The sequence below is a fragment of the Aquarana catesbeiana genome, linkage group LG08 (assembly GCF_042186555.1).
Source record: "Aquarana catesbeiana isolate 2022-GZ linkage group LG08, ASM4218655v1, whole genome shotgun sequence".
NCBI lineage: Eukaryota > Metazoa > Chordata > Amphibia > Anura > Ranidae > Aquarana > Aquarana catesbeiana.
In genome coordinates this window covers 16,064,001-16,079,532 of record NC_133331.1, presented here as the reverse complement: position 1 = coordinate 16,079,532, position 15,532 = coordinate 16,064,001, and the positions used below count along the sequence as shown (strand labels likewise).

At 43.5% G+C, this 15,532-nt stretch overlaps 1 protein-coding gene across 2 annotated transcripts in view; it reads left to right on the top strand.

Moving 5' to 3' along the window:
• The window catches only part of HPS1 (HPS1 biogenesis of lysosomal organelles complex 3 subunit 1), a 78,615-nt gene that overhangs the window by 40,943 nt on the left and 22,140 nt on the right, over window positions 1-15,532 (top strand). For both annotated transcript variants that reach the window (XM_073595548.1, XM_073595549.1), the window contains exons 14-15: window positions 2,320-2,451; window positions 10,393-10,458. In XM_073595548.1, coding sequence (XP_073451649.1) covers window positions 2,320-2,451; window positions 10,393-10,458 — 198 coding nt within the window. The remainder of the gene's footprint in view (window positions 1-2,319; window positions 2,452-10,392; window positions 10,459-15,532) is intronic.

Below are 15,532 nucleotides of genomic sequence, written 5' to 3'. Positions count from 1 at the left end.
TCAAGGCAGCTGGTAGATCCAGACTTGGAAAGGCGGGATGATGCGCTGCCTCGATTGATGGCAGTGACGTCAGCGGAGAGCGGACTTCAGACCGCTCTCTGCTGAAAACAGGTCACGGGAGTGCAAAACGAATTGCACTCCTGTTACCCAGAGGAGAAGCCCAGCCTAAAAAGCTCAGGCTGGACTTCTCCTTTTTAATATTGTGCTAAACAAAGTCCATATATGAATATCTCAGTCTCTGGAATTAATCTTTATAAAATTGTGCAGTGATTCCCACCACCAACACAATCATGCGCTCACCTCCAGATATGGACCTGCAATTAATCAGGTCACGAACAATTTCCCCTCTCCGGGTCTATACTCTAACCATACTCTGCCAAGCCGTCTCTTCACTTTTTTTCTCCTGTGGAATCTCAGGGTGGGATAAAAATATATCCACTTAAATAGGTGTATGGCCCTTTTAAGGGATTGTAGATCTCCCTGCAACCAAGCTCACACAGCACAGGGGTCCCATATAGTTTAGCAAGTTAGAAAAATTATTTTATCCCAAATACAATTGCACTTACATAAGTAAAGCAAAGAGATGCTCTTTTAAAACAAATGACAGCGGGGCAGCAGTTCCTACGTTAGTTCAGGTTTCGGCAAGACACCCAGCTCCACCCTACACGTGTCGTCATGGTTACGTGACTTCCTCAAGTGTACCCCTGAGTACGTTTGTGGTGGGAGTCGCACAATTTTGAGAAAGATAAATTGAAAGTTATGTTATAAAGATTAATTCCAGAGACTGTGATATATTTATATTTTGACCGTACGCAAATTTGCGTTCATGGCTTGAAGGGGTTAAACGAAGCCTGCAGCTGCATCAACCCCGTACCGTTTTTTAGAGCCAGCGGTTGGCTTTTTAGTGATGACAACTGATGCAGCTAAAAGCCTCAAAGCGTCTGTGGAGGAAAAAAATCCTTCCTGATCTCCCAAGAGGCAATCTGATATTCCCTATCAATAATAGTACCCAGTTATATTATGGGTAAGAATCCAGGCCTTTCTTCTCTTCTTCCTCCTTCTTCCTTCTTTCTTCCTTTTTTTTTTTTTTTCTCTTCCAAATATTTTATTTTCAGCAGAAGGGCAGTTCCATATCAACAAGAGAAAAATAAAGAAACATCGATATACCAGTATATATAGCATAAGTACGTCCAATCAATATATATGAAATCGGGAGACCAAAATAATTCACTGATTGTACAGTATCTATTAGGTATAGACAACACTCTCTATGTCCATATAGATATCCTATAACCGGATAACCCAAGGAACTAGGAGCACCCAACTCGTTTTAAATATATATCAAGAAGAGGAAGAAATGTAGAGGAGAGAAATCAGGAGGTCCAGAATCCAGAACTGCCTCTTGAGGGAGTCCTATTCCACATTTTTACAGCTTTTACTGTGAAGACGCCTTTCCGTATTTGGAGATTAAAGGGTTACTAAACTTTAACTAAACAAAGTGGCCCCAATCGTCCTCTTCTGGGGTCCCCCAATTGGCACTTGCGGCTCCTCCCCACATCGGGAAAACCCCTAGGAGAAGCGCTCTCCTCGGGGATAACCGTGCGGGCGCGCTCCCGAGTCCAGCAATTTGCGTCCATAGACACAGAATGCCGGACTCTGGCCCCGCCCACCGGCGCCTGCATCATTGGATTTGATTGACAGCAGCGGGAGCCAATGGTTGCGCTGCTATCAATCTATCCAATCAGGACATGAGACACCGGATGAAGCTCGCTCGCTCCCGTCGTGGGAATTACGGGGCTCAGGTAAGTATGGGGGGGGGGGCTTGGGGGGGAGCTGCAGCACACAGCAGAAGGTTTTTCACCTTAATGCATACAATGCATTAAGGTGAAAAACCATGAGGGTTTACAACCCCTTTTTAAATCTCTTTTCCTCCAGATGTAAAGAGTGACCCCTTGTCCTCTGTGAGGGCTGTTTCTTCGAGAAGGGGACTTCTAAAGATTTAAATTTTTATTTTTTTTTGCTCTATATACTACTCCTCCTTGCAGGTTGCTACCACCGTCTTCCAGGAACGTGACTTGTTCAGGTAAGTAAAAGTTTCTGCCTACATGGAGGTGTAATTGGTTTAAAAAAAGAAAAATGTAACCAAATACAAAATTGGCCATTCTATAATTGGGTGGAAGTGTATAAAAAAGAAAAAAAAAATGGTTTGCATTTCTAGTTGTTGGTAAATAATTCATTTATGCTGCGATAAAATGCTGAGATAAAGCGAATGTTGCTTGACCTTGCTCTGGGTAATTCCTGCTCCGTCTTTTGTTACAGGCTCGTTCAAGCATGTAAAAATGTGAAGCGTCAGCTGTGCTCCGTGTACCGCCAGCTATTCCTGAGTTCTCCCATACGTGGCACGCATGCCTTGTCCCTAAATATACAGACGCGGGTCAGGAAGCAGGTCCAGTAAGTATTGTGGTTATGTGTAAAAGAGTTCTCGGTCTCTGGTATTGTAATACAAATTGAAATCCCTAGGTTGTTCTTTTTCAATTGCAGCTGTGTAAAGACAATAAACCCAACAAAGTAAGAAACTGCCCCCGTTTTTTCAACGGAAAAGATGTATAACTTTAACCGCTTCAGACCTGGAAGGTTTTACCCCCCTTCCTGACCAGAGCACTTTTTGCGATTCAGCACTGCGTCGATTTAACTGACAATTGCGTGGTCGTGCGACGTTGCACCCAAACAAAATTGACATCCTTTTTTCCCCACAAATAGAGCTTTCTTTTGGTGGTATTTGATCACCTCTGCGGTTTTTATTTTTTGCACTATAAACAAAAAAAGAGCGAAATTTTGCTAAAATAAATATCCCCCAAAAGTATATAAAAAAAACAAATTTTTTCCTCAGTTTAGGCCAATATGTATTCTTCTACATATTTTTGGTAAAAAAAAAATCGCAATAAGCGTATATTTATTGGTTTGCACAAAAGTTATAGCGTCTACAAAATAGGGGATAGATTTATGGCTTTTTTTATTATTTAATTTTTTTCTTATTAGTAATGGCGGCGATCTGCGATTTTTATTGTGACTGCGACATTATGGCGGACACATCGGACACTTTTGACACTGTTTTGGGACCATTGTCATTTATACAGCGATCAGTGCTATAAAAATGCACTGATTACTGTGTAAATGACACTGGCAGGGAAGGGGTTAAACACTAGGGGGTGATCAAGGGGTTAAGTGTGTCCTAGGGAGTGATTCTAACTGTTGGGGGTGGGGGGGGGTTGGGCTACCTAGGACATGACAGCGATCACTGCTCCCGATGACAGAGCAGTGATCTGTCATGGCACAAGGCAGAACGGGGAAATGCCTTGCTTAGGCACTTCCCCATTCTGCGGCTCCGTGACACGATCGCCGGGAGACCGACGGACATGGAGTTTGCGGTGCCCTGCCAATTAATGGGGACGTACAGGTACGCCCATTTGCCCACCGCTGCCATTGTGCCGACGTACATCGGCATGCAGCGGTCGGCAAGTGGTTAAGAGGTGTTCAAAGCCAAAGTCCAGTCGATCTTTAACTGACTCCTATGTCTCAGGAGCCGGATGCAACGGTGCATCTTTACCAGGCGCCCTGATCACACTGGAGAGCCTAGTAAAGGCAGCAGTGGTGGGAACAGGGGGATCAACTTCCGCCACCTGTAAAAGTAATCCAGTGGTTCTTTAGCCGCTTGAATTACTTTTACCAGCTTTAGAATCACCAGCTGAAAAAAAAAATGATATCTTTGGTTATGACGGAACCGTCCCACACTCTGCTTGAGTGCTTCCGTCAGTATACCGCTTCCTCCAGTCTGAACAGAGATATCAGATATTATAGCTGCATATTGCAACCAAGAACTAGGCAGGACTCGTTTGGCTGCAAAACTGAAACTTTTATTGAAAAAAACTCACACAGAGTATATACCCAAAAGGCGGACATCCCCCTCCTGATCAACAATACAACTGTACACAGGAATATAATTACCATAGCTAAACAACCAACATGTACTATAAACTTAAAATATTAATTAAATAACTAGCCACCTGGACAATGTTGTGATAAATCAGATATCCCCACTTTAGGTCAGACTTCCCGTCCCCAAGCTCACAAAGTACACTACACATTATCATAAGTTCAAGATCCGCACAGTAGTTTGCTAGCAGACAATAGGTGTTTACAAGATAAAATCATTTTTTTTTTTGCTAGAAAATTGCTTAGAACCCCCAGTGTGTGTGTATGTATATGTAATAAATATATATACACACACACACACATATATATATACATACATAAATACTTTTTTTTTTTGCAGACACCCTAGAGAATAAAAATGGCGGTCGTTGAAATACTTTATCACAACGTATCAGCAACAGCGGTCTCGCAAGCCCACTTGTGGAATGGCGACAAACTCTTTGACCCTTAAAAAATCTCCATAGGCGACGTTTAAAAATTTCTACAGGTTACTAGTTTGGAGTTAGAGGAGTTCTAGTGCTATAATTATTGCTCTCGCTCTAACTATCGCGGCGATACCTCACATGTGTGGTTTGAACACCGTTTTCATATGCGGGCGCAACTTACATATTCGTTCACTTCTGCGCGCGAGCTCGGCGGGACGGGGCACTTTAAAATTTTATTTATTTATTTTTTTGTATTTATTTTGCTTTTTATTTATACACTGTCTTTTAAAAAATAAATTTTGGGTCACTTTTATTCCTATTACAATGAATGTAAACGTCTCTTGTAATAGAAAAAAAGCATGACAGGACCTCTTTAATGTGAGATTTGGGGTCAAAAAGACCTCAGATCTCACAGTTACACTATGTAATAAAAAAATAAATAAATTAAAAAAATGTTTTTTTTTTTTTATGTAAAAGAAAAAAAAAAAAGACCTCTAAGAGCATTGGGCCGGAAGTGACGTTTGACGTCGCTTCCGCCTTCCAATGTTATGGAGCCGAGCGGGGGCCATCTTTCCCTCACTCGGCATCCAGAAGAGGACCCGATCTTCTTCTCCGGTAAGCGGCGGAGACAACCGAAGCGCGACGGAAGGGGGGGCTCTTCTCCCGCCCCCCCCCACTAAAAGTAGTGATCTTGCGGCACTGAGACCACTTTTTTATCTGCAAGCCGGCCGCCCGCTGAAGAAGAGGATACCGGGGTTATGGCAGCTAGCTGCTGCCATAACAACAGTATTTCTCTTCAAACAGCCGCCGTATAATGACGGCGGGTGGGTGGTCGGCAAGTAGTTAACAATGCAAACAGTGATCTCCCCCCTCCTAGTAGACAACAGACTATAGCAGGAGACCTACTTACAATAAACACATTATGGCAGGAGACCCCAGACTGATAGCTTGCTGATGACATCAACATCTGCTAGTCTCACAGTGTGAAGCAGTCACTATTTTTAATGAAGCAGCTAGGCCTTAAACCGGGACCTCGGGCTTAGAGTCCCAGAGTCTGTGTGTCTTAGGGAGACATGGACTTCAATTCAAAGTAACGTTACTCCAAGGGTCCCCGAGGCACACACCTCACCAAGAGTAGCGTTCCCTTAAAAGCCAGGGCCCGTAGTCAGTAGGCAAGAGGCTGGCCTGCTGTCCCCTCCAAAAGCCCCTGTCACATTGGTCATCGCTGAAGAGGACCGAGATATCACCCTTCCAATCCAGTAATCCAATACTGGTATGTTTCCAACCAGCAAGTAGTTAAAGTAGAAGTCCACCCTAAAACTAAAATCCCTGCATCTATAGACATCCGCGATCTAGCCTATCTAGACCTGTAAAGAAGAAATTTAGTATAGATACCTTTTTTTGAAGCCTATCCGACCCGATCCCATGCCAAGCTGTCAGCCGCGGCTTCTCTGTGGAGGCGGGTGCAGAGGAGGCAGCCAATGACAGAAGCCCCATAGCAAGTCTATGGGTGACGTCACTTCCCATTCATTTCACAGCCGTGGTCGGCCGTGTCCTCTGCCGAGCTTCCACCGCTTGGGATCGGGTCGGAACGGCTTCAAAAAACCTATGTATACTGATTTCTTCTTTACAGGTCTAGATAGGCTAGATCGCGGATGTCTATAAATGCAGGGATTTTAGTTTTAGGGTGGACTTCTACTTTAACTACTTGCTGGTTGGAAACGTACCAATATTGGATTACTGGATTGGAAGGGTGATATCTCGGTCCTCTTCAGCGATGACCAATGTGACAGAGGCTTTTGGAGGGGACTGCAGGCCAGCCTCTTGCCTACTGACTATGGGTCCTGGCTTTTAAAGGAATGCTACTCTTTTTTTGAAGCCGTTCTGACCCGATCCCAAGCGGCGGAAGCTCTGCAGAGGACACGGCTGACCACGGCTGTGAAATGAATGGGAAGTGACGTCACCCATAGAATTGCTATGGGGCTTCCGTCGTTGGTTTGCCTCCTCTGCACCCACCTCCACAGAGAAGCCGCGGCTGACAGCTCGGCGTGGGATCGGGTCGGAGAGGCTTAAAAAAAAAGGTATCTATACTGATTTCTTCTTTACAGGTCTAGATAGGTTAGTGTTCGATCGTGGATGTCTATAGATGGAGGGAGAGAAAATAATTAATTTATATATTCTATTTTGGACCACATTTTTTCACTGGATGGTGTATGGAATTCCTATAAACTTTTTAGCGCTTGAATTCAATATTTCTATATGGACTCTTTATCGCATACATGTGATATTATTATATGGACTTTTTGATAACTATTTGTTTTATTCTTTGTATATATTATACAGTGCATTCAGCAAGTATTGACAGCGTGTCACATTTTGTTATGTTACAGCCTTATTCCAAATTGGAATAAATGTATTTATTTTCCTCAAAATTCTACAAACAATACCCCATAATGACAATGTGAAAGACGTTTGTTTGAAATCTTTGCAAATTTATTAAAAACAAAAAAAAAAAAAAAACACATGTACATGAACATCACAAGTATTCACAGTCTTTGCCATGACGCTCAGAATTGAGCTCAGGTACATCCTGTTTCCACTGATCATCCCTGAGATGTTTCTACAACTTGATTGGAGTTCACCTTTTGGTAAATTCAGTTGATTGGACATGAAAGGCACACACAGTGCATGTCAGAGGACAAACGAGCCATGAAGTCCAAGGAATTGTCAGTAGACCTCCGAGACAGGATTGTATGGAGGCGCAGAGCTGAGGAAGTGTACAGAAACATTTCTGCAGCATTGAAGGTCCCAATGAGTGCAGTGGCCTCCATCATCCGTAAATGGAAGACGTGTGGAACCACCAGGAGCCTTCCTAGATAGGGCCGCCCGGCCAAACTGAGCGATCGGGGGAGAAGGGCCTTAGTCAGGGAGGTAACCAAGAACCTGATCGTCACTCTGACAGATCTCCAGCGTTTCTCTCTGGAGAGAGAAGAACCTTCCAAAAGAACAACCATCTCTGCAACACTCAGCCAATCGGGCCTGTATGGTAAAGTGGCCAGACGGAAGCCACTCCTCAGTAAAAGGCACATGACAATCTACCTGGAGTTTGCCAAAAGGCACCTGAAGGACTCTCGGACCATGAGAAACAAAATTCTCTGGTCTGATGAAATAAAGACTGAACTCTTTGCCCTGAATGGCAAGAGTCATGTCTGGAGGAAACCAGGCACCATTTATCACCTCGTCAATACCATCTCTACAGTGAAGCATGGTGGTGGGCAACATCATGGTGTGGGGATGTTTTTTAGCAGCAGGAACTGGAAGACTAGTCAAGATCGAGGGAAAGATGAATGCAGCAATGTACAGAGACATTCTTGATGAAAACCTGCTCCAGAGCGCTCTGGACTTCAGACTGGGGCAAAGGTTCATCTTCCAACAGGACAAAGACCCTAAGCACACAGCCAAGATAGCAAGGGAGTGGCTACGGGGCAACTCTGTGAATGTCCTTAATTGGCCCAGCCAGAGCCCAGACTTGAACATCTCTGGAGAGATCTGAAAAGGGCTGTGCACCGACGCTCCCCATCCAACCTGATGGAGCTTAAGAGGTCCTGCAAAGAAGAATGGGAGAAAATGCCCAAAAATAGGTGTGCCAAGCTTGTAGCATCTTATTAAAAAAGTCTTGAGGCTTTAATTGGTGCCAAAGGTGCTTCACCAAAGTATTGAGCAAAGGCTGTGATACTTATGCACATGGGATTTTTTTTTTCATTTTTTATTTTTAATACATTTTAAGAGATTTCAAACAAAGTTCTCTCACGTTGTCATTATGGGGTATTGTTTGTAGAATTTTGAGGAAAATAATTTAATCCATTTTGGAATAAGGCTGTAACATAACAAAATGTGGAAAAAGTGAAGCGGTGTGAATACTTTCCGGGTGCACTGTATGTATGAATTTTGATTTTGCACTAAAATATAGAGTATTGAGAGTTGTTTATGATAAAGGTTTATTGATAGGGGTTATTATTTGATTTGGAATTGTAAGGTAGAGCTGCACTACTTCCGGGGGTTCTACATGTGTAAAGACAATGACTATTGAACAATGATGCCCTTGTAGTTCTTTGGAAGAACAGAAATGTAATAAAATGTTTATGGCATTGGGTCCAATATTATATGGACATTAATGTTCTACCAGAACAGTGTCTGATAAGGTGAGGTGGTTGTTCTCTTCAAAATGTCAGCTGAAGCCCCAAAAAGTAGACTCTCCACTCTCTTTTAAACATTTTATTTTGTTCTAGGTCAGTAAATTCAAAAATGATTGCAGCCACTGAAACAGCATTTTTTTTTTTTTAACGTCTTATTGGAGTTGTGTTAGGTTTACCTTTCCTTGGAACTTGTAAGGTTCCGATCTCCTTCCTTGAAGACTGTTCTCAGCTTGTAGAGTTGGATAGATTCAATACTCGTCCACATGAACACCTTTTCTCCCCATCCGTGGTTACACATATCCTATATTGTCAAAAGTATTGGGACACCTGCCTTTACATGCACATGAACTTTAATGGCCTCCCAGTCTTAGTCCGTAGGGTTCAATATTGAGTTGGCCCACCCTTTGCAGCTATAACAGCTTCAACTCTTCTGGGAAGGCCGTCCACAAGGTTTAGGAGTGTGTCTATGGGAATGTTTGACCATTCTTCCAGAAGTGCATTTGTGAGGTCAGGCACTGATGTTGGACGAGAAGGCCTGGCTCGCACTTTCCCCTCTAATTCATCCCAAAGGTGTTCTATTGGGTTGATAACAAGGTTTAGCAGTGTGTCTATGGGAATGTTTGACCATTCTTCCAGAAAAAGGTGGACGAGTATTGAATCTATCCAACTCTACAAGCTGAGAACGGTCTTCAAGGAAGGAGATCGGAACCTTACAAGTTCCAAGGAAACTTGGATAAAAAGTTCTGAAAAGAAACCCGTGCAGACAAATAAGTAGGCTGCTGTTACTGATCTCTTCAAAAAAAAATGCTGTTTCAGTGGCTGCAATAATTTTTGAAGTTTTTGTGAGGTCAGGCACTGATGTGGATGAGAAGGCCTGGCTCGGAGTCTCCGCTCTAATTCATCACAAAGGTGTTCTATCGGGTTGAGGTCAGGACTCTGTGCAGGCCAGTCAAGTTCCTCCACTACAAACTCGCTCATCCATGTCTTTATGGACCTTGCTTTGTGCACTGGTGAGCAGTCATGTTGGAACAGGAAGGGGCCATCCCCAAACTGTTCCCACAAAGCTGGGAGCATGAAATTGTCCAAAATGTCTTGGTATGCCGACGCCTTAAGAGTTCCCTTCACTGGAACTGAGGGACCAAGCCCAACCCCTGAAAAACAACCCCCACACCATAATCCCCCCTCCACCAAATGATTTGGACCAGTGCACAAAGCAAGGTCCATAAAGACATGGGTGAGCGAGTTTGGGGTGAAGGAACTTGACTGGCCTGCACAGAGTCCTGACCTCAACACGATAGAACACCTTTGGGATGAATTAGAGACTACAAGCCAGGCCTTCTCGTCCAACATCAGTGCCTGACCTCACAAATGCACTTCTGGAAGAATGGTCAAACATTCCCATAGACACACTCCTAAACCTTGTGGACGGCCTTCCCAGAAGAGTTGAAGCTGTTATAGCTGCAAAGGGTGGGCCAACTCAATATTGAACCCTACGGACTAAGACTGGGATGCCATTAAAGTTCATATGCGTGTAAAGGCAGGTGTCCCAATACTTTAGACACTAGAGTGAACGTAGGTATTGAATAACATATTGGAGATTTTGGTCCCGCTACAGAATCTTTGTGCCTGATTATATGTTTAACTCATGAAAATATAAAGTGTATATAAAATGCAATAATACGCTCTTGTTTAAATAGAGAGAGCAGGAAAAGTCACCTGTAAGCTGGTATATGCTAAACTGTATAGAGACAAGATTTAAGAGAATCTTCATTTTCCAGGGAGAAGCTGGTGGACTGGAAGGATTTTTTGCTGGTGAAAAGTAAAAGAAATATAACGATGGTGACATATCCTTTTACTGCTGAGAAAACCTGACGTTTTGTTCTCGATTACCAGCGTAAGCTTAAATTGAATTACCTGCAGCTGATTGGCCGGCTAAGCTCTGTTCCTGTGTGATGGGGAGGGGTGTGTCTCTTCCCTCCAATCCGCTCTCACTGAGCTCTGCAGAGTGTAACTTCAGCTCTACGCCCCCTTTTTTTCTGAACACTAGACAAGTTGTATAAATTCAGCACTTCGAATGGCTGTAGAGAAGAGAAGACTGCAGATAAACAGGTACAACGTATGTAGGAAGCTTTGTTTAATCTGTGTATCACCTGAGGCCAGTCACTTCACAGGGTGTATGTAAGGGTTTGCAACCACTTGAGGACCGGCCATTTATTGGCACTTTTTGTTTCCATGTGAAAATCTGTAGTTTTTTTTTTTTTTTTTTTTTGCTAGAAAATTTGTTAGAACCTCCAAAGATTATATATTTTTTTAAAGCAGAGAAAAAAATGGTGGGTGTTGCAATTATTTTTTTTTTTTTGTCACACGGTATTTGCGCAGCGGTTTTTCAAATGCAGTTTTTTTTGGAAAAAAAAATACTTTGTTTTAAAATTTTAATGCAAAAAAACACAATACATAACCCAATTTTTTTATAAAAGATGATGTCACGCCGAGTAAATCGATTCCAAACATGTCACGCTTTAAAATTGCGCATGCCCACACAACGGCGACAAATGGCGTAAATTTTACTATCCATAGGGGACACTTTTAAAAGCCTTTACAGGTTATCACTTTAGATGTACAGAGGAGGTCTGGTGTTAGAATTACTGCCCATAATCTGACGTTTGCGGCGATACCTCACATGTGTGAGACGATCACGGTTTGCATGCGATCAGAATCGACACACGCCATTCACCTTTTGCGCGCTAGCATGTGCGGACGGGGGCACTTAAATTTTTTTTTTGTTTGTTTTTTAATTCTTAATTTTTTATATATTTTTTTTATTTTTATACTGTTGCTTTAGTTTTTAGTTTTTTTTTTTTTTTTTTCGTATCACTTTTATTGCTGTCACAAGGAATGTAAACATCCCTTGTGACCGCAATAGGCACGTGAAAGGTCTTCTTATGGAGGGATCTGGGATCTCGAAGACCCCCAAATCCCTCCTTTTGCACTTGAAAGCATTCAAAACACCAAAATCTGAGTTTTTTTTGAATACTTTTTAGATTTTTTAAAACTGGCGCCTTTAAGACTCCAATAAACCTGAAAGTGATGTCATGACATCGCTTCCGGGTTACTACATCCGAGACCCGATCAAAGCTGATCACGGCTTTCTTCGGGTCTCCGGCCAGCTGTCAGATGTGCCGGCTGGTCGCTCAGGTCTCCCGTTTGGGACAGGAGAGCCCGGGCGGGAGGGGGGGGGGGCCCTTCCGTTGCTTGTAAAAACAATCGAGAAGATGCTTAACCATCAAGCTTTTATTACAAGAGAGCCTACCATTGGCTCTAAACAACAGTACTGGAGTGATGCCTGAAGCTGCAGGCATCACTCTAGGACAGGGTTTCTCAACCAGGGTTCCGTGGAACCAAAGGGTTCCTCCAATGGTTGCTAGGGGTTCCTTAAACAGTGACCAATTTTTGCCTCTCAGATAAGTCCCCAGTGACACCATGATCTTTTTAGCTATCTGTAAGGGGAAATTCTTCCCCAAGACCACAGATGTAAGGAGCACTCTTCTATTGACCATCCCACTGATGTTTCATGAGTTGTAGATATAGCAATTTTTACCAGGGGTTCCCTGAGACCGAAAGGTTATTTCAAGGGTTCCTCCGTGTTGAAAAGGTTGAGAGAGTCTTCTCTAGGACAACCACTTGAAGTCATATAACGTACAGGTACGTGATTTGGTGGCAAGCTCGTAGGATTAAAGTTGCATGTCACAATCATAACTTCCATGTTTCAGTCTAATGATCGTCTTGTTTGGTGGCAAAGACTGTAAAACCCTCAGTGTTTCAACACAAAGCGTTATAGATCAGGAGGCTGCTTTAAAGTAAAATACAAATATGCTGATTGGCTTGGCCTTCACCACCATATTTATCAGATGCTTATTATCCAGAAAGCAACCACCCCTTTTCTGTGAAAAAAAAAGAATTTACAGCTTATGAGAACCAAAGGTCCTGGATTGATAAACCCTATGTATTAGTGCTTTTTGGCTTTCGTTTCAAACTTTAGAGGAACCCCATTACCAAACTTTTAGGTCTCGGGGAACCCCTGCTAATTATTAATACATCCACACCTTACTGTACATTACCATGAACAGGAAGCTGTAGATATAACTGTGTATAAACAATAGGAAATTTTGGCACATTCTGTTTTTTTTTTTAAATCTACGCTAAATACTGTTCTATACAACAATTATTAAAAAAATCATAATGAAATTTAAATGAATAAAACTGACCATAAAAGAAACCGATATTGAAATTTCCCTCATACAGTGTTCCGTGGATTAAAGCCTGCTTATACTGATGGCCAGGGAAAAATTACTCTTACACTGGTGGTCATTGGGAGAAGTGTTCCATTACACTGGTGGTCAGTGTATAAGGACCCTCTTATGTTGGTGGTGGGTAGACAATAGGGATGAGCTTCGAGTTCGAGTCGAACTCATGTTCGACTCGAACATCGGCTGTTCGCAAGTTCGCCGAACAGCGAACAATTTGGGGTGTTCGCGGCAAATGCGAATGCCACGGAACACCCTTTAAAAGTCTATGGGAGAAATCAAAAGTGCTCATTTTAAAGGTTTATATGCAAGTTATTGTCATAAAAAGTGTTTGGGGACCTGGGTCCTGCCCCAGGGGACATGGATCAATGCAAAAATAAGTTTTAAAAATGGCCGTTTTTTCAGGAGCAGCGATTGTAATAATGCTTAAAGTGAAACAATAAAAGTGTAATATCCCTTTAAATTTCGTACCTGGGGGTGTCTATAGTATGCCTGTAAAGGGGCGCATGTTTCCTGTGTTTAGAACAGTCTGACAGCAAAATGACATTTCAAAGGAAAAAAAGTCATTTAAAACTACTTGCGGCTATTGCGTTGTCGGTCCGACAATATACATAAAAGTTCATTGATAAAAACGGCATGGGAATTCCCCACAGGGGAACCCCAAACCAAAATTAAAATAAAAAAATGACGTGGGGGTCCCCCTAAATTCCATACCAGGCCCTTCAGGTCTGGTATGGATTTTAAGGGGAACCTCGCACCAAAATGAAAAAAAAAAACGGCGTGGGGTCCCCCCAAAAATCCATACCAGACCCTTATCTGAGCACGCAACCTGGCAGGCCGCAGGAAAAGAGGGGGGGACGAGAGAGCGCCCCCCCCCTCCTGAACCGTGCCAGGCCACATGCCCTCAACATTGGGAGGGTGCTTTGGGGTAGCCCCCCAAAACACCTTGTCCCCATGTTGATGAGGACAAGGGCCTCATCCCCACAACCCTGGTTCGGGTTCCCCTGTGGGGAATTCCCATGCCGTTTTTATCAATGAACTTCTATGTGTATTGTCGGACCGCCAATGCAATAGCCGCGAGTAGTTTTAAATGACTTTTTTTCCTTTGAAATGTCATTTTGCTGTCAGACTGTTCTAAACACGGGAAACATGCGCCCCTTTACAGGCATACTATAGACACCCCCATCTACGAAATTTAAAGGGATATTACACTTTTATTGTTTGGCTTTAAGCATTATTAAAATCACTGCTCCTGAAAAAACGGCCGTTTCTAAAACTTTTTTTTGCATTGATCCATGTCCCCTGGGGCAGGACCCGGGTCCCCAAACACTATTTATGACAATAACTTGCATATAAGCCTTTAAAATTAGCACTTTTGATTATTCATGTTCGTGTCCCATAGACTTTAACGGTGTTCGCGTGTTCGAACAAACTTTTTTCCTGTTCGCATGTTCTGGTGCGAACCGAACAGGGGGGTGTTCGGCTCATCCCTAGTGGAGAAGGACCCCCTTAATCTGGTGGTCAATGGAGTAAGACCCTCTTATATTCTTGGCCAGTGGAGAAAAAATCCTGTGAAAGGAACCTTTACATTGGTGGAGAAGGAACCCTTACATTGGTGGCCAGTGGAGAAGGAACCCTTACATTGGTGGCCAGTGGAGAAGGAACCTTTACAATGGTGGCCAGTGGAGAAGGAACCCTTACATTGGTGGCCTGTGGAGAAGGAACCCTTACATTGGCGGCCAGTGGATAAAGGAACCCTTACATTGGCGGCCAGTGGATGAAGGAACCCTTACATTGGCGGCCAGTGGAGAAGGAACCCTTACATTGGCAGCCAGTGGGGAAGGAACCTTTACATTGGCGGCCAGTGGAAAAGGAACATTTACATTGGCGGCCAGTGGAGAAGGCGCCCTTATATTGGTGGCCAGTGGATAAGGAACCCTTACATTGGTGGCCAGTGGAGAAAGAACCTTTACATTGGCGGCCAGTGGAGAAGGAACCCTTACATTGGTGGCCAGTGGAGAAGGAACCCTTACATTGGTGGCCAGTGGAGAAGGAACCTTTACATTGGCGGCCAGTGGAAAAGGAACATTTACATTGGCGGCCAGTGGAGAAGGCACCCTTATTTCTTTCTCGAACATCACGGGACACAGAGCCACAGTAATTACTGATGGGTTATATAGGTATCACTGGTGATTGGACACTGGCACACCCTATCAGGAAGTTCAACCCCCTATATAATCCCTCCCCCTTGCAGGGATACCTCAGTTTTTACGCCAGTGTCTTAGGTGATGGACGTGTAAAGATGTCCTGTGCTGAGCTCCAAAGGGAATATCCTAAGATCCTATACTGGGGCAAGCCAGGCGAACCGGATCCATTCAAAGTGTCTTTTCATGGCCGAATTGAATGGTACCCGGGCCTCGTGTCCGAAGAAACGAGGTTTTACCCGTAATGCTTCTCTTTTTAGAGAGCTGGACCCCGCAGATCAGAAAATGGCTTTAAACTTCCTAATTTCTGGCGAGGTGCTTTACGGTCCCAGAACTGTTGGATCCCCCTACTGATGGGGGCCCCAGTCTCTGACGGTTTTTTCAAACGGAGCCCACCGTGAGAGGTGAAG